The 22,568-nt window shown below is 35.4% G+C and overlaps 3 protein-coding genes and 1 long non-coding RNA gene across 4 annotated transcripts; 1 reads left to right on the top strand and 3 right to left on the bottom strand.

Moving 5' to 3' along the window:
* Positions 1 to 5,577: 5,577 nt before the first annotated feature.
* Positions 5,578 to 6,738, bottom strand: LOC116170108 (transmembrane protein 272-like). Its single transcript, XM_031486302.1, has 6 exons — positions 6,662 to 6,738; positions 6,532 to 6,605; positions 6,157 to 6,294; positions 5,986 to 6,108; positions 5,820 to 5,939; positions 5,578 to 5,771 (listed from the first exon to the last, which is right to left on the bottom strand). Exons 3-6 carry the CDS (start codon positions 6,278 to 6,280, stop codon positions 5,578 to 5,580), a joined length of 561 nt encoding a protein of 186 aa, XP_031342162.1. The 5' UTR covers positions 6,281 to 6,294; positions 6,532 to 6,605; positions 6,662 to 6,738.
* Positions 6,739 to 10,850: 4,112 nt separating this feature from the next.
* LOC116170106 lies at positions 10,851 to 15,400 on the bottom strand. Its single transcript, XM_031486300.1, has 7 exons — positions 15,211 to 15,400; positions 15,031 to 15,084; positions 14,795 to 14,820; positions 11,483 to 11,627; positions 11,311 to 11,433; positions 11,141 to 11,260; positions 10,851 to 11,089 (listed from the first exon to the last, which is right to left on the bottom strand). Exons 1-7 carry the CDS (start codon positions 15,398 to 15,400, stop codon positions 10,896 to 10,898), a joined length of 852 nt encoding a protein of 283 aa, XP_031342160.1. The 3' UTR covers positions 10,851 to 10,895.
* Positions 15,401 to 15,612: 212 nt separating this feature from the next.
* Positions 15,613 to 17,413, top strand: LOC116170104 (raf homolog serine/threonine-protein kinase Raf-like). Its single transcript, XM_031486299.1, has 2 exons — positions 15,613 to 15,627; positions 15,791 to 17,413. Exons 1-2 carry the CDS (start codon positions 15,613 to 15,615, stop codon positions 17,132 to 17,134), a joined length of 1,359 nt encoding a protein of 452 aa, XP_031342159.1. The 3' UTR covers positions 17,135 to 17,413.
* A 4,431-nt stretch (positions 17,414 to 21,844) lies between these two features.
* On the bottom strand, positions 21,845 to 22,549 carry LOC116171572. Its single transcript, XR_004145469.1, has 3 exons — positions 22,426 to 22,549; positions 22,179 to 22,365; positions 21,845 to 22,127 (listed from the first exon to the last, which is right to left on the bottom strand). It is a non-coding gene; the product is annotated as an uncharacterized LOC116171572 (long non-coding RNA).
* Between the last annotated feature and the right edge of the window lie 19 nt (positions 22,550 to 22,568).

Below are 22,568 nucleotides of genomic sequence, written 5' to 3'. Positions count from 1 at the left end.
ATGCCACGCTCTACAACAAGTACAACCTCGTTGGCTTTAAAACGGAAATGAAGTGAAAAATTAACGCGATTCTGCGCGAGGAAAGAAACACGCGTACAAGTGACGCCATCTCACCTATATCCTGCCTAACCTAGCAAGCGGTAATTTTGAAATTTGAATATGAATAAACTAAACTGTTACACATTATTATCGATCCTCGAGATTGTTTATAATTTTGTATTGCTGTCTGTCTGTCCGTCTGTCTGTTCGCCTGTCCGTGTGCACGATAACTCATAACTGAATAATATCATTGACATTTGCTATTTTGTGTCAAAATTTAATGCTACTGTTCATAGAAGATCGTGAACAAAAGTACCAGTTTCCATACGATTTTTTACAAAAAAAGCCCGGGAATTTGATAACTACGCAAAAAATTTAATTGACTAACCTGTTGAGAAGGGAGATTAGAACGTTTTTCGTAGGCATTTAGGTGTTTGCGCAAAGTTTTCAACTTGTATGTAATATTATTTCTAGGTAATTTTCAAAATTTCTGTACATAAAGTCGAATTTGTGGTTGATTTGGAGTTTTCGCAAAAAATGTTTGAATGTGGTGGAATACTTCTCGTTTCTTTGAACGTTTGATTGCAGTAATTTAAATCTTCAAGCATTTTCAGTCATTTTATCGACAAAAAATAACATGGTTACCTTGTTTTGAGTAAGGCAAAAGAATTGAATTGATTCTCAATAACTTTCGATTGCCGCTATTGTAAATATCACATGAATTAAAGTGATTTTCACAAACAATAACAGAATTTCCACACTTTATTTCCTTCCCGTCATTCGAGGTTTGTTTAAGATAGGAAATTTAAAATAACTAATGTTTTTAGTTTTCATTATTTTATCTAAAATTCGGCAATAACTCCAATTACCAAAATCATGTTAAACCATGAAAATTTTCTAAAGAATTGACACAGACGGAGTGGGACGCTCATTAAAATGCATGGAAAACAAATATCGCGTACAGTAACTATTTCCGCCGGCGTTTATTATACATACTTTTTCCTCAGTGAATAAATTTTACAAAAAAAATTATTGACAGTTGTCATAAACTGATATTCATTTCGAATTGAATGAAGAATAACGAATTTTTTATTTAAAAAAATCCGATACAATTGAATACCGAACGATCCTCGAGATCTTCACGCATCCATCATTTTTACAACGCGCTTTAAGGGGTTGATTCTGTCCCACCAGATCGAAATAGCTTGTAAGATAAATTGTTTGAAACGGAGTTAGTTTTACTTTTATTCGAGGTGCCTAGATACAAAATTTGGCTTAAAAATCTTAACAAAAAAACAAGATTGCGCGTGCGAAATAGTTATTTACCTAACAAGTTCGGTAAGTTAATTTTCCCGCATGAGCACTTTGTTTGCAGCACGACCGTAGGGAGTGCTGCATTTAGTGCGAATGCGGGAAAATTCTTTCCGAAAGAGTTAGGTACAATATTTTTTGTAACGAATTGCGTAAAAAAAGGTCAAAATTAATAAAGTTTTGTAAATTAGTTTTTTTTTAATCATGAGTTGGTAACACAATCATATGTTTGGTTGGTAACATAATTTTGTAACTACCCACTTACACTTTTAATAATGCACTGGTCACATTTAAAACTTCCACATCTTTGGTTAATACAATGCGATCAAAAATGAGTTGCCGTCGAGTCACCTTTGGAATTTTTGTTTACATGGGAAATCGTACTTAACTTGAACTTCCAAAGGCGACTCGACAGCAACTCATTTTTGATCGCCCGTTACATATTTTGCCTTTGCAATGAGTGCTACTACTGGTCACGGCATTGCATCGTTTGCACTGAATATCTTGAGTTGCGTAAATACACTCGTTACATTTAAAATCCTTGGAAGCTTTGTGTGTGTTAATATGACGTGCTTTCTTAAACTGCATATGCGAATAGTTGCAGAATATCACTGGTCACATTTTAAGACGTTTTAACAATAAATTTTACTTTTTCTTGAGTTCCAATTCTGAAAAATAATTTGATTGCGTTATAAGTTCTTGTTTATATATTTACGTAAAACTTAGTGTACGTCTGTTTCCGATTAATCGCACTAAAAATACCCTCAACCAACGGTTTAATTGATTTTACAGCAGATGACAGTTAACCATGACATGACGTTCGTTGACTTCAATAAGTACTACCAACCGAAGAACGCACATAACCCCTTCTCTCCAGCGGAAACTAAAAAACACCGCGATGCGGGAAAGTCGTTTTCCCGTGCATCGAGGATGCTTGGAAACATTATCTTTCCATTCAATGAGTACAAAAAACAATTTTTTCTATTTCGATGTGGAAACAATACCGAAACCGTACTTGATTGGGCCAGTTTGCGTGCGTTTCTAGACAGAAATGATGCTGAAAGAAATAGAAACGCATTATTTTTTTTATTTTGTTGGATTGGTACCCCTCGCTTTTTAGCCGTCATCGGTATCCGTCAAATCAAAACTAAACATAACCTGTAAAGTGTAAATAAAGTACGAGAGAGGAATTTTTTACTAAATTTCAAATAAACAAAGGTATGACAATTTATTGTGAATAACATTTTGTAATAATTACTTTTCAGTGATAGTACAATTATTGTACACCTTAATCGTAACAACACTATTCTCGGCTGCATGTACTGATATCCCAGCTAAATGGTCTATTTCGGTAGTTGTATTACTGATCATAGTTTTTTGCAGTGGCGGACCTTGTAAAGTCGAAGTCGAAGGTTGTGAATTACTGAGCATTTCCGCTACAACCAACTTTTTCTTTTGAGACTGCTCAATATAGCCTTCGGCTACAGCTGACGATTTCCAGCCTCCGTGTTGTTTGACAGTAATCAAATCACCACCTTGATTCGCCAAATGCGAAGCAGAAGATCTTCTAAAGCAATGACCGGTGAATGACTCTGGATTAGGAAGATTTAAAAATGTCGCAATTGTTCGAGGAACTTGACCAATTGTATTAATTCCGATTGGTTGCACGGTACAATATCCATTGCGATAATTAATAAACAGCCTTTCATGTGTTATTTGTTGAGGTCGAAGATTGATATACTCCTGCACAAGTTTAACCCAACGTGGATTTGAAATCGCAAATTGTCTTTGGATGTTATTTTTTGTTTTTGTTATTCGTATCAAAATATTGTTATCTGTATGGGCAATATCTGTCATATGTATGTTTAGTAATTCTTCTCTTCGAGAGGCACCAGAATAACCGATTATGAGTAATACCTAAAGAGAATTTTATTAATATACCCACTACTAATTTGAAGAGAGCCACCTGCAGTTCGTGCCGTTTTAAAGTGGCAAGCTGCAAAGGTTAGATTCAGGTAGGGAACAAGGGAAGATGACGATCGTTTGAACTTGCCTAGTTTTTACAAAGTTTACATGATGTACCAAATTGCAAGTCGTGCCACAGCGAACTAATTTAAAACGACTCGACTCTGTTTAGGTGTACATAGTAATACAGCTTAGATTGTTGAAGACGTTTGCTTTGGTAAATCTAATTGATGCTTAATAAAAAATGCAGACCTACCTTCATAGCTAAATATTTTTCATCGGGTGCGATATTTAGAAATTGTTCAATATGCTCTAAATCTAGAATCTGAGATTTTTTGGGGCGGTACCCTTCAGAGAGACGTTTAAGCAATGCCTTGAGTTTGCAGTACTTCGAAATGTCGATATTTTGATTAATGTTGATCATGCTTCTTAATTTTGAATATATACTCCAAAGGGTAGAACTTTTTTTATTTTTACTTAGCGTAGTAAAATATGCCAGCAGTACATTCTCGCTTACTTTTTCAATTCCCTTCTCGGCCAGCCAGTTTTCAAAAATGTTGTACTCCTTCTCGTACTTTACTTTTGATTTTACAGGAAGTAAATTTAACGTCGCTTCATTGGCAATCTCTTGGATCTCTGGGAGAGTACAAGAGACGTGTTTGTCATCCGTATTCATCATAACTGCCGCAAAGTGGAATTATGACCAAATAATTAAAAGTTTGTTTGAAAGTTTGAAAATACAGGAATCAGGTTAGCCAACGTGAAAATAAATGAACTGTGTCTATTACCAACATACACTGAATGATAGTTTAAAATTACCTAACAACGCCTAAAGGGAATATTTAAAATTTGTATAATTTATTATTTAAAAGTCGAAATAGAAAAAATAGTATAAAGCACACGTGTCATTTGTCTACTTGTCGCACTCGGCTTTTGCCGCATTCGCCGCTACGCGGCTTATGCGGCAAACTACCTCGTGCGACAATCTTCGTCAAATAACACTTGTACTTTAATATACTATTTTGATTCGGCGTTAGTTTTACATTTACTCGAGGTGCCTGCATATTAAATTTCAATTAAATATCTTAACAAATAAAGAAAATTGGGATTGCGCAAATACAAAAGTTGGGTTGCGCATGCGCAATTTTTTTTTATTCTTCTGAATAGTTACCTGGGGCTTAAGGGACATTTACTAACACAGAAAACCGGGCATTCACATGTTCTTTGTAACAAGAATTCTAAAAGAAGTCCTTTTTTTTGGTGATTTGAGCAGTTTGTGGGCTGTAATTTTTTTCCCCGTTACTCTACGTAGCTGAAAAACAATAGCGACCTGTCTTATATCCTTAAGAACGGCTGTTTCAATTTTCAAAGCGATCAGACTCTTCTATACAAAGTTATTCAGTTAAGAGTTATCGTGCACACGGACAGACGGCAATACAAAATTATAAACAATCTCGAGGATCGTTAATAATGAGAAATACAACTGAAAATGAACTAATTCGTATATCATTAGATAAAGAAAAAAAATCTTCTTTCGATTGGTGCATTATAAACCCGCTAAAACCTAAATTATCATGGGGAGCAACGATTTGCAAAAGACCTTTTTCCCATGTTAATTACCTATGTTCGTTTTTGAAATATTTTTATTTTATGCCTGTGTATATAATAATTTAGAGGTACTTTTAGCAGAGCAATGAAGCAGCTGCGCTCCGAAAATCGTACCTTCCAGCGTGTCTACCGAGACCTTAACAACGTCACGCGATCGATAGACCATTTTTTTTTTGGTTTCTTATGACATTCACTTTTTCCAACAAAAATTTCATCTTTATAGAAATAAGTTCAATCGAATAATTTTTTATGAATCTTGCGTGGGTGGTAGACTTGTGATAGTAACGCTTCCAGTTCGGTAGACTATTACCATACTTCATTTTTAGGTACAAATTTTCATTCTTGTAGAAATGAGGCGTGTACAATTGTACATATTATTTATTAATATGTTCTGAATATTGTTGCAAATTTAGGCAACACCGCCGACGCGGTAGACTACCGTTTTGTTTACTTGTACTATCAAAACGATAAAATGGCAGAATATCAGCTTTGTAGAAATGAGTGCAGAAAAAATGTCGCTGCCTCTTGGACTATTCCATGGCCTGCGTTGGTGTGATTTTCATGTGACTCCCAGACTCGTGTAGGTTTGCTCTGCCCTGCGCATGGCCAGTAGTCTTTAGGTTATAAATAAGCAAACCATGTGATAATTAGTATTTAATCACTAAATACCATGACCGATGCGCATATACAACAAACTGCACAGCAAGACATAATAATAAATAACAGAAAAAATATGTAATTTAATGTGAGTAACCAAAATGCTAAGAGGTAAGCGGTTTTGTTGCAGTAAAGCTGGTTACTAGTTTCTTGGTAGGGAGGTTCATAAATACTATAAATCCAAACGGATCCTGAAATTTCACACACTTTATAATCCACGCTAAATTCCTTTAACTTACCTGTAATCATCCATACGAACTCAATTATCAATAGAGCGTACACGAGCTTCTCTATAAGGACGTTTTCGAAAAACTTATAATTTACAACAGGAAGTAATTTGGTAATTATTCCCAAAGCACCTACAATATCATTGTGATAATGATACAAACAGTACAGGTTACCTACCAGCCACAGCTAAATATACGGGAATAATCGGCTTTATTGGACAATCCTTCGTTGTGGACACACCAACAATAAACATGACGATATTTAGTATTAAGTAAACTATAACCGTTGTGCCTATGGCCGCTGAAATTTGATGCCTTTAGACTCTGGAATCCTCCTGAGTGACCTTACGTTTTTGCACTTTTAACCTGAACTCATCAACATTAGTTCTTATTTCTGATTCTTGCTGTAGTTTTGATGCATTGTTTAATGGAGGAGGACTAAATGCCGGTACTGACTGATTTGACGATTGCATCGTTTCCGAAACACCTGTAAATGATCAGTCAATTATAGTAACTGCAAATAATATCAATTAAGACAAATTAGTGGAGGCAGGGTTACTATTTCTGCAATGAACTACTCTCACAGTAAATACACTGGGAGAAACGCTTTACTTTTCATATTTTGGCAGGTTATGTTTTTTTATTAATTCATATTAGTAGCCATATTACTTAGCTTGTTGATAATGTGATAAGGAAAAGGTAGGGAAAATGACCATGCCCTTACCAACCGTTCTTCACAATTATCAAAGGAAATCAAATTCTAACGTAGCGGACGTTAATAGCAGTTCCAACACGTAACTAAATAAAAAATGTAATTCAAACACTACACGACACTTTCTGATAAGATAGCTCACTAACTGATCCAAGTATGTGCACATTCCAATTATAAACTTTTCAAGTTTGAATCATGGATACATACGTAAACATCCCCGAACGGTTTAATCACAGGTGTAAATATACCTACTTCAGATAAGCTCACGGAAATCGAGAAATGTAAATTGTACTCTTGTAGCTGGCGCCACTTAACGTTGAAATTTATAATCATGTTAATTATGCGATTCAGGTTTGAGACTCTGCTTAAGCATGATTGAATTGCTAAGCAAAGGTCGGGAAAAGAAGCTAGAAAAAAACAACACGAAACTCAAAGCAGTGTACGAGAAGGCCAACACAAAATGGAAGAAACCCCGAACGATTTAAAAAGGAATGCTGCGAATTAATTAGCAGCGTAGAATTAGGAATGGAAAAAATCGTCAAAAACTACAACACCAAACCAGGGGGATGCTAGCAGATTTGAACCAAGAAGAAATTGGAATATTGAGTGTAGATAGATATTCGAAAAAAAAATAAATTTAAAAATCCAAGAAGTAAACAAACGGAATCTTTGGAGAAACTCCAAGAGAAAATCAGGGACCACTGATATTGGAAATCTCAAGGCAAAATTCGAAGAAAACCCAGCTTTGTGAGAGAGATCTGCCACCACAATAATTTACAAGGCTAAGGCTTTATAACAGAAGCGGATCTTCATAATCAAAGAAGATTTTCTGCGACAATATTGGTCTGAAGATATTCAAGATAAGATACGAATCCGGCTAGCTATACCCCAAAACGCCAATTGTACGGACCGTTGTGTTGTCAATATACAGATCATGTTTGGACATTTCCCTGATTTTAATTGGAACAGGAGCCAAGACTATTGAACAGTCAATTTCAATCTTGGAGCGCATTCATGTTTCAAATTTTGAACCAAGAACGAGATCCAAGACGGCAAGAAGATTAGTGAATGCAGTGGTGAGATGCAGGAGAGGGAGCATACGAATACGCTACCACAACGATCAATCAGAAGACGAATTTAAGATACTTATGAAGAGAAAAAATTGACAAAAAGTTGCATGTTTCAATAAAGAACCAATTGAAGAAGAGTAATGTATGGGAATGAGAAGAAAGATTCGAAATTGCAAAAAGAGGACCCTCAAAATTCAAGTATGATTTTTGTTATCGGCTTGTGTGATGGGCCTGATGTGTTTGTTTTATGTGGGGGTATCATATATTTGTTAAATTTGTGCTAACACAACTAGACAGGTTTGTTACTTGACGATTATGTGCCATGGATTTGACTTAATTTTTGGCGGGAGTTTTGATTTTTGGTTTTTAGTTGTGCGGTCGCTTCTCGACTGCATCCTGGATTATTACAGTAGAAGTTTGAAGTTATCAAGTTGTGTGTAAAAAAAAACGATATTCCGTACTTTTCCATTGTGCATCTAATTTTTTTAGCGCATTTTCTAACTCATGTTGGAAGGCGCTATACTGGCCTTTTTCTCCGTCCGTCCGTCCGAGGCCATTACTACTCCTACAGTTTTCAAGATAGTTCGTTCTTTGTGCATTCGGAAGCTTATAGCTCTGGCTCCTGAACTATGAAAATCTTGACGATTAATGTGCCCATGCTCAGGTTGCGCAGTGTCGACTTTCTTGTTTATAGAGATATTTTTTTGAAATGTTAATCACATATGCTTCTAGTAAAGACAAGCATATCTCAGATTGTAAAAACCATATGTGCGCATGCACAAAATATGCTATGTTAACTTTCTGATATATAGAGACGTTTTAACCAAGGATTCTTCTAGTAAAGTCAAACATATGGCATATTTTAAACATCAAGCGTGCGCATACGCTGTGTCAAATTTGTTGTTTATAAGAATACTAGCTTTTCCCCCGCGACTTCGTACTGTCGATTTTGACGGATATATGATAACGGAAACCCAACGTATATAGAATGTAAAATATCAACATGACTTGGCGCATGTATCTATCGCGGTACGCGAAATAGCAGATTGCGACGTCAATGAAAAAAGAAGTTTGAAAAAAATCCCATAATCCGATCGGGCACAATAAACCATCTGGGGACCCGCAGAGACACAACAAAATTTGATCAAAATCCGTACGTCAGAAGAATGTTATATGTAAAGATTTATACCATAACTTATTTTCCTTCTTCCTCCGACACATGACTAGTACGTGACATAACCTTTCGGGAAGTTTAAATTAAGGGAAGGCGAACATCTTTTTTTCATTTTTCTTCCTTTGTTTCTCTATCTCATTCCGTAAAAATCCAATATGGCGTCCATAAGAAATACAAAAAATAGTAGCTTGTAGCTTCTACATCTAGCGTAATATGGTAGTTTGGGTAACAGATTCAGATTCTCTGAAAAAAGTGCCCATAGAAGGTGGCAAGTGGGACCGGCTATTTCGGACCATTTAAGCTAGCGAAAATGTAAATTGACATTTTTAGTTTTTCAGTGACATCTCGGTTATTTTCAAAGATTTTTCAAAAATTTCAAGAGCGTTGTTTAGTCACAAAAAGGGACAAGTTTGTTGTTAACTACACCTACACATACTCACCCAATGCTGAGTCACGAATTTGAACACCCTGTACGTTAGGCTTAAAGGATGTCAAAAACGTTTTCTTTGTTAAAATTTGAGCTTTTGCTAGATGTTCTGTCAAGAATTTGGCATCTGGTTTTAATATTTAAAAATATGCTTAAAAAGACAAAGTAGCACAGAAAATACGAAAACGTCTCTTGAAACATTTTAAAGTATTACACTTTCTTCCATCAAGTGCCGCTCCTATTTCCACAATAAAAAATAAAAACTGTTTAGAACTTCTATAACCGTAGGTTGGAAATATGGGAAGCATCGCGTTTAGTGCCAAATAATTGTTGTAACAAGTAGCTTATAAGTAGAAATGAATTTTTTTATAATTTAAATGCGAGTATAGAACTCGCAAAAGTGCAAAAAAGTCTTGGAGAACGCATTAGAGCACTCTGGAAACGGCCTTAAAAACACTGGAAGATTTAATATTATAAAAGGAATCTCAAAGTGCACAGCATTTTTTCGCACGCAGAAAACACGCTAAAAGGCTATGGAAGTGATCGAATGCCGCAAAAGGTGCTTTAGAACTTACCAGTACTTTCTAGATCCTTTTCAAAGAACAAGTGCGTAGCCAGTTCCAGAAAGCCCGCACAGCAGAGCTCTGATAAAAGAATGTGGAAAGGGCCTTACCGCATTTTAATATATGGAACGAATTAGAAATGGTCTATGGGTTCTAGAAAAGTTCTGGAAATGGTTCAGGGATTTGTAAAGGGACTGAAAGTGTCCCTCTCCAAAGCTTTTTAGTGTGTGTCGGCGTGCTTTAGAATGATGCAACGGTTTATTTCCTCCATTATTATTGTTTACGGTTTATTACTTGGTGAACAACCCCTGTAACTTTTGAAGCGGGTTGATAGATGGCTCAATCTATTGATGGAATGTATCCACGCAATTTTTCCGCCCAGATTGCCAGCGCCTTGATTTTTGGTTGTCGATTGTCACTTCTTTTCCTTCGTAAGCCGTATCGAAGTATACGTCGATTTAAAAAAAACAGTTGAAAGTGTAAGGTAGAACGCATGGAATTCTAATTGCCATCTTCCGAAGATGTTGATCTCTGGCGATTGAACTCATAATTTAGGAATTCCGAAGTAATTAGTTTGGACGGAGTTCATCTGTGCCCCTAGTGAGGTTATACATTTGCGTTCTTCCCTTTTTATCGTAAGTACTATAAAAGAGATGAAATACGTACTCTAGAAGCATGATATAAAGCTCCGGAAAGCTTTTTATTGTATTTCGAGGTATTTAATTGCTTATAAGACTCTAGAAAGTGTTTAGAAGGCTTTTCAGAATTTTCTAAGTGGTTATTTCCAGAGGTTTTAAGTGTAAGTCTATGAATTCCTTCGGGAGTGTTCGAAAGCCTTCTTAGGTGTTAATATTTTCCTAGTTTCCTAGTCTATTTTTTGTAGTTTTCGTTGGTGCTACCGTGCCTCATATTTGCGAACCTCTATGCACTTCCTCGGAGGTAGCGTTTGATTAAGTTATCCTTTAACTTATTTATTATCAGATGTATCAAAACACGCAGAAATTGCTTCTATGTGAATATTGAATACTCACTGCTGAGGTGTGATTGTGTGGTAATAGTTTATTTTTACACGCTCAAAGCTACAAGATATGATATACCGAATATACGTAAACATACAATCATAAGCTTGCAGAGGAAATAGTTCAATTAGTTGATACCATTGCGCACGTAAATATACAACAAAAAACACAGCAGGGAATGAGAATGGATAGCAGCAAAAATATGTAATGTAATGTCAGCAACCAAAATGCCAAAAGGTACGCGGTCTTGTTGCAGTGAGGCTGATCGGTGATAGGCTTGTAGGGAGGTTCATAGATGCTATAAATCCAAACGGACCCTGAAATTTTACACATGTAGTTTCACGCCTACATCGACGTTCCTAACCTACCTAAAATCATCCATATGAATTCGATTATAAACAGAGCGTACACGACGCGTTCTATTAAGGTGTTATTGAAAAACTTCATGTTGACGATGGGAAGTATCTTGGTAACAATCCCCAGCGCACCTACAAATCATTACAGTAATGATAGCAGGACCCTCGTGTCCAGAACATACCAGCGACTGCTAAGTATATGGGAATAATCGGCTTTATTGGACAGTCTTTCGTTGTGGCCACACCGACACAAAACATGACGATGTTTAGTATTAAGAACACTATAAGGCCTGTGCTCACAGCCGCTGAAACCTCATGATATTAGCTTGAACGGTCTCGTCGTGTAAAACTTACGTTTTTGCACTTTTTCTCTTAACTCATCGACCTGGCTCTTCACCTGTGAATCTTGTCGGTTTATGCCCGCCTCGAGCGGTTGCCTTTGCATATTTAGCGGCGCCTGCTCTTGAGGTGGTGATGATGCCATGACGGTATATTTTGACTAGAACTTCCTGTAAATTACGTAAAATTAGTTACGAAGTAACGCGCTTGTAAAATCAAATGCAAGAATCTCGCCGACGCAAAACATTCATAAACTATAACCAAAAAAGGAACTAATTTTGCAGCACCGTGTGTTTTAAAGGCCTCTATTACATACCAAAAACCTTCATCCATAATATGCATTTTCCAGGTTTTCCACAAAATGGTTAGGGATAAATGGAAACGAATTTCTCTGTGTTGATTCCGAAGGAGGTACATGGTTTGTTTTTGGGTATCCCATTTTTAAATTTCTTCGAAGTTGCCCCCCTCCCTCATATTTTGAAAATGAATTATTGGAACTGTATGATTATCAAGAGTGCCACCTTTGTGTCACCTTTGGAATTTTTGTTTACATGGGAAATCGTAGGTACGTAACTTGAACTTCCAAAGGCGCCTCGCCGTCGCTCATTTTTGATCGCCCGTTACCTTTTAAAAAGACAGAAAATTATCAAAACTAGTGCCAGTACCAATGAGAATCGTTGGAAAGTGAAAACAAAATTGAGCACATGCAATCGGGGTGAGTTTTTAGGGGGTAAAGTAGTTTATTTTAATGAAATTGTCGCTGGTTTTGCAACTCTGTGCTGGTGGTACAGACGCTAGCGCCCCGATGCTCCATTTTTAGCGCATTTCCACAAAAAAAAATGCGCTATTGTGGCCACTTTGTCCGTCCGTCCGTCCGCTCGTTTTGCGACGCTACTAGCTCTTTATCTTAAGAGTTTTTTCGCTATTTGGTTCGTTATGGTGTCGAGTCTTGTACCAAGGAAGGAATTTTTTCTGTACCGCTTACAAAAAAAGTTATTGTAAAAAAAACAAATAGTTATTTAGTTATTTGTTTCATTAGTACAAAAATGTCAGTTTTCGGGACGAGGAAGATAGTTGCTGGACGACGCGTTAGCGGAGTCCAGCAACCTTCCGAGTCCCGAAAACGCATTTTTTGTACGAATAAAACATAAAATTTTTTCTCCAACCCCCTTTACTTCAAATTATATTCCAATTTAGATTCAGTTACAGTTTCACTACTATAGTATAAGAACTTCTGCTTTATTGTCCTCACGTGTCATGCCACTCTAGTTTTTAGGTTAACTTATAACCTATTCGTTTTTACCTCTTACTTCTCACCTCTCGCGACTTTGTAGGGAGCAAATCTTGAGGTAGCATGTTCTGCCGTTTCTATAATCTCTGACGGAGTGCAATCCATGTCGCTATCAGTTTCAGTCATTTTATTATATACACAATTAATATTGTTATATTTTGTATTGAAATAAAAAACTTACCATACAGTTTTTCAATTAAAATTAATTGCAATTAACTTTTTCAAATTTTGAATTCAAAATGACAGATAATAGTGCAATGGGTCTGAAGTAGATGGCGTTACGCGCGACGGCGGGTTGTCTACGTATTAAAATTACGTTCACGGAATATGTAAATTACGTTACACATGGTTTAAATAAAAATAGCGAGCGTAAATCATTTTCAATACATGTACATACGTATAGGTAACATCATTATTTGCATTGAAACTGCAAAAATATTTGATTTGTATGTATAGAAATATCTTACAACCTGCAATGTAAAACGATCTCAATGTGACATATCTCCGTGATTGTAATTTTTTAATTGGCCAACTTTCAAGGTCAATTTCTTTTTGGTACTAGGACCAAAAGTATCTACTTTTAGTACAGTTGCCATGGTGAAAGCGATTAATCCGCAAAACGTCAATTTTACGTACCGAACACTGTCACAAAATAGCGTCTTATTCAGGTGGTTGGAGAAAAAAGTTATTGTAAAAAAAACAAAAAACCGTTTTTTACATGTTCCATAATTTTACACTTTTGCCGTTTATTAACGATCCTAGAGATCGTTTATAATTTTGCATTGCTATCTGTCGGCTGCCGGTTGGTCTCTCCGTCTGTTCCTTTGTCTGTCTATCCATCTATCTGTCCGTGTGAACGATAACTTTGTTTAGAAATGTTCGATCGCTTTTACATCTCCGTTAGTTATGAACTGAATTGCATGAAATTCCATATGGGCATAGCTTTAGCCATATAATACGCAATGCCAAAAGTTGAATCGAATCGATTCAAAATTCACAGTGCCCTTTTCGCATCTCGACCATTTATAAACCGAATTGCAAACTTTTTACTTATAAAAGTATTTGAATGAAATTTGATACATAGGCACTTGGAATAAAGGAAAATCAAACGCCAATTTCAAAATTTGGTTTTGCGCATGCGCAGTGCCAACTTTTTTATTTATGGAAGAATTTAAACGAAATTTGATACATAAGCACTTCGAATAAAGGAAAATCAAACGCCAATTTCAAAATTAGGTTTTGCGCATGCGCAGTGCCAACTTTTTTATTTATGGAAGAATTTAAACGAAATTTGATACATAGGCACTTGGGATAAAGGAAAATCAAACGCCAATTTCAAAATTTGGTTTTGCGCATGCGCAGTGCCAACTTTTTTATTTATGGAAGAATTTAAACGAAATTTGATACATAGGCACTTGGGATAAAGGAAAATCAAACGCCAGTTTCAAAATTTGGCTTTGCGCATGCGCAGTGCCAACTTTTTTATTTATGGAAGAATTTAAATGAAATGTGATACATAGGCACTTGGAAAAAAGGAAAATCTAGCGCTAGTTTCAAAATTTTATTTTGCGAATGCGCAGTGCCAACTTTTTTATCTATGGAACTATTTAAGTGAAATTTGATACTTAGGCGCTTGGAACAAAGGAAAATCTAACATTAGTTTCAAAATTTAGGTTTGCGCATGCGCAGTTCCAACTTTCCTATTTAGAAAAGCATTGAAATGAAATTCTTCTCATAAACTGAAATTGAAGTAGCACGTCAAAAATGGATTGCCCATGTGCAACGCTATCTTTCATATTTGTGGCCGGATTTTTACGATTTTAACAGAAGTTGCATCTTACAAATGGGAAATGAATGCAAGTGGAAATGCGCTTTATGTAAATCGTTTACGATTACTTTTTAACTTGTTGGTGTTTAGACGGAAGTAACGTCTATATGATGTTTAAACAACAGTATGTATTTATAAAATTACAAATAAAATAAATACAATTCATATGTTCATAATAGAATTTATATATTTAAATTTTGTATATATGTACAATAGGGAAAAAAACAATGGCAACTATCATCACTATCGGCACTAATGGCTGTATGCACCGAAAAAGTTTAAGAGGGCTTAGTTTAAGTGCGGCTTAATATCCATGGTAACGATTATTGGAACGATGGTTGCCGTGGATTCTAAGCTAGGCTTAAGCTAAGCTCACCTTAAATTTTTTCGGTGCATACGGCCATAAATAATACTTTTTGTAAGACTGTCCAAAGCATTTGCCACATTTCACGCTGCCTTTTAGATTGTTCCGGTGATAAGAACCCAAACAACTGCATCCTAAAATAACAAAGATTCGAGGTTTAATTATTATTATACTGAGATAAAGACCTATCCCTCGACCTATCCTGTTTTTGCAGTTACCAACAATTTACTTTGTTAATGCGTACTTTAGTGGTTCCCAACTCCTGTATTTGGACAGTAAGTGATTTGCCTCTAAGCTCCCATCCAGTCGAGCATCCAGTACGATCCAGTACTTACAGCAAAAATGCACGTGATGTATTTCCCAATGCGATAGTGTAGAAATATGAATTGAGAAACATGGAGAAATTTGATCCATTTCAGTTTTCACATCTGCCGCCACGAAAAGATACATAACGAGACTGAAAAACCCGAGGAAAAACCAAATTTAATTGCTGTATTTTCACAAACTTTTTTTGTTTTTGCAAATAAACAGTAGGCTTGTCCAAATTACAAGAGACTCAGAATATACTTGCTTCATGAACACTATGGACAAACTTTTAAAAAACAATTACCTCGACAATTGCCTTTCGAATCAACATTTTACTTATTTAACAAGGCCTGATGATGGACTTATCTTTAGTCCAAAACCGATCGCCTAAAAAGAAAATCTATTAAATAAATATTAAGCCTGTTCCCAGAGTTTCAACTCTACACCATACTTCTCATCATTTATATTACTAATGTTGACAAATTCCATTTGAAAATAGATGTGCTACATGTAACTCTTTTCTTATTTGTTTAGGTTCGGATGACTGACGCGTACTTCAGCGCCCTTTTGGCTAGATCACCAGATTCAAGTGCGGGAATCCTTCATCCTGGGCAAGCTGGATTAGATTTACCACACCATAGGCAACCACGTCATTCTGGAACTTTAGGACATCAAGATAGATCAAGCTCCGCGCCTAATGTGTGCTTAAATAGTACACGAGGGATTGTGGACGATTATCCTCGTTCGTTATCTTTAAATAGAGCCGGTGAATACGACTCTCCCCCTCATTGTAGAAGTACGCAAGCATCACCCACCAGCTCCTCACAACCGGGCTCACGAAGACCAAGAGCACGTTCAGCAGATGAGAGTAAACCATTGTTAGGCCCAAGAGAAAGTATAGAAGATTGGGAAATACCGGCAGATGAAATTTTAGTTGGATCTAGAGTAGGATCTGGTAGTTTTGGAACTGTGTACAAGGCCCATTGGCATGGACCTGTTGCAGTGAAAACATTGAATGTTAAGATTCCTACGGCTTCACAGTTACAGGCATTTAAAAATGAAGTAGCAGTTCTACGTAAAACGAGACATGTAAATATTTTATTGTTTATGGGATGTGTCAGCAAGCCTAAACTTGCTATTGTTACACAGTGGTGTGAAGGGTCTAGCCTTTACAAGCATTTGCATGTGTTCGAAAGCAAATTTGAATTATTCACGCATATTGAAATAGCACGCCAAACAGCACAAGGTATGGATTACTTACATGCAAAAAATATTATACATCGTGACTTAAAATCAAATAATATCTTTCTACATGATGATTTAACAGTTAAAATCGGCGATTTTGGTCTAGCTACCGCAAAAACAAGGTGGTCTGGATCACAGCAGTTTTACCAACCAACAGGATCCATATTGTGGATGGCCCCAGAGGTCATCCGTATGAAAGAAGATAATCCTTACAGTTTTCAATCTGATGTTTACGCTTTTGGTATTGTAATGTTCGAATTACTCGCTGGACAGTTACCTTATTCTCATATAAATAATAAGGACCAAATTCTATTTATGGTAGGTAGGGGATATTTAAAACCAGATCTCATTAAATTGAGATCAGATACTCCAAAGTCATTGCGAAGACTTATTGAAGACTGCATAAAATTTAATAGGGACGAAAGGCCACTATTTCGACAAATTCACGCATCCTTGGAAGGATTTTTAAGAAACTTACCGAAAATTCATCGCTCCGCATCGGAACCTAACATGAATAGAACGCAATTGCAGTCTGATGACTGCTTTATGTACACATGTGCGAGTCCAAAGACGCCCAGTTTCGGACCATCAACTAACTTTTTGTTTTATTCCTCAGGTACGGGAAATATTTAATGCTCTTAGGAGTCGCTTTTAAGCAATTCGATCTCAAGATGTCAATATATATACGCTAAATTATATCTAGATTAAGGGATCTCCTCTTTATACTTTATTTATTCCCCAGTTTCTTATTTCTCTCTTTTAATTTATTATTTCATATGGTTGTGATTGTGTGTACGCGTGTGTGTGTGTGCTTAGCATTAGAACTTAATTGCGTACCTACCTTTAAGTTATTGTAAAATATGTACCTATATTTAAATTATTGTATATTGTTTTGTTTTCATAATAATAAAACTATGAAACATCATAATTTAATGGAAATAGCAACTCTCAATTCAGCATAATTCAGTATAATGTTATGATAACCAAATGAGCTCTAATGATTGTGGAACTGGCTATCTACAAACTTTTGTGCTGCAATAGTTTTTATTTGCCAAAGTAAAAAAAACTCAATTTAGGAATGAGCGTTTAAGCAGCTTGATAACTTTTCTCAGTTACAAAAAATGAGTTGAATTGTGTTCTCTTAAGATAATTTGCGTAATTTATTTTATTGCTCTGACAAACATGCTGAGAAAATGATTTTTCACACAAAAAAACGTGGAATTTTTTTATTAAAAAACCGATAGTGTGTTGCTCTTTTAGAAAAATGTGTCAATAGTCGTGAGGAAATGATTTTTTACTAAAGAAAATAGTATGAAAATTTTGTTAAATCAGAAACAAATACTGCGCTAGGAGTTGCTATACTTTACATTCTCTTTTCATCTAAACAAAACTTGAATACATTAACAAAAGTTATCATGGCCCTAAACTGAATATCACACTCCATGGTATATCAGAAATGAGACATTTTATAGTAATTTAAAATATAAGAACCATCAAAGAATTGCTTCAATAAAAAAATTTTGATTGGGATTCATTTCTTATGGATGGGCAAATAAAACATGGTACCAACGTTTCAACAAAAACCTATCGAAGACGACAATTACCCATCAATATAACATCCTTGTACAAGTCTAGCACAACGATTGGTTTAGCAAAATTGGCTCACTTTTTTTTTAGTAAAACATCAATTTGAGCAGTCTATCGCAACTGATTTTTTAATTAAGAACTAGTTACTCCACATCGCATCACAAGCGTAGGTCAATCTAGTAGAATGTTTAACAAAACAAAACAAAAGTTTTTTTTAAGATAAAAAATTATAAAGCTATCAACACAAAATTTAAGGAGGATAAAAGCATAACGCTAGTAACAAACGATTAATTTTGAAGTGGCTGGTAGTCTGTATGGAAAGGAAATCTTTCTCGTGCCTTTTCTAAAAGGAAATCCGAAATTGTACGCAAACCAATTATTGATTGCTTATAAACAAAAAATATAAGTAGGTACAATGGAAAACTAATATAATTGAATAAAAAACCTTATGGGTAATTTACACGTGTCAAGTAGCTAAAGCAAGTTGCTAAATCAAGAGCCGAATGCACAAAAGTTAATCAAAGCTTAACGGAGCTGTTAACTCATTTGTTTCGATAAAAAAATGACATTTGCCTTGATTAAATTACTTAATTTAACGGAACTGTTAAACCCCGATTAAGCTAGAATTCGTATGCACAAAAAAGAATTTACATTAACGGCGTGATCAAGCAGCCTCTAATCACGGCAAAATTTAACCGGTGCTCGTCGACTGATTAAACGGCAGTGTACATAATTTTCGATTTGAGCTTGTGAAAAGTAATTTTTATAGAAGAATAATTAGGCCTATTCTAATCACTTTAACATAATTTTATTTAAATAGAAAGTATATTCATCCGCTTTTCTCGCATTTTGTTTTATGATGTCATAAAAGTGCTTCAATTGCTTTACTGGTTTTTAGGTGATTGATTCGGAAATGAAATCTTCTGTGACGAACTCCCATGGGCTTGATGTTTCAGAAATGCGGAAGTATCAGAGCTCGTCACTCTGGATTCTACGTATGCTATAAATTAGAAAAAAAGGGAGTATTCGGAATTCATATGACTGTTGGCTTGCAGCATCGAGAGGTGTAAAAGTGAGAAACTTTATCAGGAAGCAGCGCTTAATTTATGATATTTTAGCTACTGTAATAAATTATTCTAGCAGTTAAAAACATATGTTGGAATAATCTGCAGTTTCAATAAAATTAAGCACTCAATGGAAGTTTAACCGGAACTTTTATTGAACGAACCAGGACAGTCGCTAAGTTACTATAATCAGAAGGTAATATTTGCTTATGATTCAATCAATTATTTGCAGTAAATGTTCTCTCTGTACTTCGGTAAAGTTTTGGCCACGGATCTTATTTCCATTGTTAACACAAACATATATAACTCTCGCCAGGAAAGATTGCCGGTCACAGCACACCTTGTGTCGATCTACAATCTATGTTTTTCTTAAGATGCGAGCAACTTCCGGAATAGGATCGTGCCAATGTTGAATGAACAGTCTTTTTGTTCAACATTGACACGATACTATCCCGGAAGTCGCTCACATCTTTAGAAAAACATAGTTTGTAGACTGGGATCAAGTATTCTGTGACCGGCAACCTTTCCTGGCGAGAGGTTTAAATTGACTATTAAATTACAAATAACAAAAAAGAAAAGCCTTATATACGATCCAAAAAGTAGGCTTTCTAAAAAAAATCACACATTTCCATAAAAGTACAACGTTGCCGGCGCCAATTTTTACCAAATACCTGTTAAATCACCTTGGTTAGTTAATCAAGGAGTCTTTTTGTTTTGTGCATACCAATCTAATTTAATCAAAGGTTTAATTTATAGTCCAGTCAAATTAGCTCTAAAAGTAGTATAAACTGGATGTAGTCATTTCACTGAACGAAATCATGAGTATTCTATGTAAAAAAATCCGCTGAATCGGAAAATCATAGTCCCCCTGGCCGGAAACGCCCGGAACATATTGTTATAAACAAAAAACGAAGAAAAAACGAGAAAATGTCGTTTTTTTTTCACATTTGACTGCCAATATCTCGTTAACTATTGCTCTGAGGGAAAAAGTGAATAGAAATGAACTTGTTTAGAATCAAATTTTCTATAAGATACAGTTGGTCCGGAACGCTCATTTTCAACTGTTATTGTGTTTTAGTGAAAAATGTAAAAACAGTAATCTCTAAAATTCACACTTTGTTATTGTTAAGTAAAATTCATTCGATCTTTTTGAAAATCCGTATTTAGTAACTACATTTGATAACAAAACAATATGACAAACTAGATCACCGTAGGTTTCATACTCATTGATTTATTAGATAAACAAGTAGAAAAAGGGATGCTTTGTCTTTCAAACTGGGGGACTACAAGAGCGTTCCCAATTTTTTTATACATAGTGGAACCCTAAAACAATCATTTCCAATAATTGTCCCGATGATTCTTGCAAATCGGCGGACTGTGCAATTTTGTTTTCAAAATCCGAAGAATTTTCTTAGTTAACAAATGGAATAACTCCCGAAATATAACTCTACAATAGGCGAATGTACAGCTCTCGGAAAGCCGTACATTAAAAAAAAATACGTCAAAATCCGATTAATAGTTCACGAGAAATCAGCTTTTGACTTTGAAGCCAGTTTTCGAAACAACCAAAAATGATTTTGCAAATCGGGTCGCACCGATCGATTCTTTACAGCGTGAACTTTTTTTATGCTTCTATTTCACCTAAAAGAATGATTTTTATTAATCTGAGTGCCAAGGGCCGATTATAGAGTTACTTTTCTTGTTAAATCTCGGAAGCTATTCGATTTGTTTGTTTAACTAAAAAAATTCCACAGTCCGTTGATTTGCAAAAATGATTTGGAAAAGATTGTTTTACGGTTCCACTATGTATAAAAAAATTGGGAACGCTCTTGTGGTCCCCCAGTTTGAAAGACAAACTTCTACTTGTTTATCTAATTAATCAATGAGTATGAAACCTACGGTGATCTGGTTTGTCATATTGTTTTGTTATCAAAAGACGTTACTAAATACAGATTTTCAAAAAGATCGGATGAATTTTACTTAATAATAACAAAGTGTTAATTTTCGAGATTACTTTTTTACATTTTTCCATAAATAACAATAACAGTTGAAAATGAGCGGTCCGGACCAACTGTATCTTATAGAAAATTTTATTCTAAACAAGTTCATTTCTATTCACTTTTTCCCTCAGAGCAATAGTTAACGAGATATTGGCAGTCAAATGTAAAAAACACGACATTTTCTCATTTTTTCTTAGTTTTTTGTTTATAACAATATGTTCCGGGCGTTTCCAGCCGGGGGGACTATGATTTTCGGATTCAGCGAATTTTTTTACATAGGATACGCTTGGTGTCGTTGAGTAAGTGACAACATCCAGCCTAAACCGTAATTTGACTGGACTATTAATCATACTGGTTAACTAACGGCCTGATTAGTTATTGTTTGTGCATTCGACCCTAAGTAACTGTGTAAACAGCTTGATTTAGTACTTGCGCAAGTACCTAATTTAGTAAACGGTTTCGGGTTTAGTCAAGTGAATAGAAACAGTTTCTATTTACTGGAGCAAGTGGCCTATCTCACCTTTGCTTTTTAGCAACTAAAACGCTGATTAAACAAGTACAAGCACAGGTTAGTAAGCTGTGGTACAAGTGTAGCTGTAGACAGGTTAGTTTTCAAGTTCATAAGTACAGACTCATATAGAGGTGTCAGATTTTGTTATAAGACGAGCGACCTTCTGCAGCAGTTCATCAAATAACATGAAAATAATTTATTTCTCAAGGGAATATAACATTTAACAAAACAAATCATTTATTTTTGACTGGCTTTCCATTTCAGCAAAATATCTGCAGCTTTTTGTAAGTTTCCATCTTCTTTGATAAAACAATACCTAACAAAATCTTCACTTAAGCTCTTATTTGGTTCGCTGTAGAAAGCAGTTGATGGAATACCCTGTAAACCAACATTTTTTGTCATCCATTTTGTAAATCTGTAATCCTTATATTTATCCTTTTCTGTGCTTAAATCTAAATTTTTTGCTAAAATAAGATTGTTAGAGCTTATTTCTAATGACTATTTGCTTACAGTACCTAGCTGCGAATAGTCTGCCATAATAAAATAGCCACCTTCAGGAATAATGGGTTTCATTCCGGTCTCTGATAGGAATTTCACCATATAATCACGTTTCGTTTCTAATTCTCTGGGTAAAGACACAAAGTAGCAATCGTCTTGACCTAACCGAGGCAATTCGTATTCAAATCCACGGGCCACAGCTTCCTGCAAAGTAAATATAATAAAAAAAGTGAAGCTTGTCATATATGTGAGAAAGTGCAGTACAATTCAACAATTTAAAATCATTGACTTGTATAGATAATGTTAGAAACAGAACCAATACTGTAACTCCGTAAATAGTAATTTTATTAAAGTGTTATAAATAGTGTAATAGCGTTGTAACCATCGACATATATATAAATGGACTG

This window comes from Photinus pyralis, unplaced genomic scaffold, assembly GCF_008802855.1.
Source record: "Photinus pyralis isolate 1611_PpyrPB1 unplaced genomic scaffold, Ppyr1.3 Ppyr1.4_LG5, whole genome shotgun sequence".
NCBI lineage: Eukaryota > Metazoa > Arthropoda > Insecta > Coleoptera > Lampyridae > Photinus > Photinus pyralis.
Note: the sequence above shows the minus strand (reverse complement) of the source record. Positions and strands in the feature narration are given on the sequence as shown.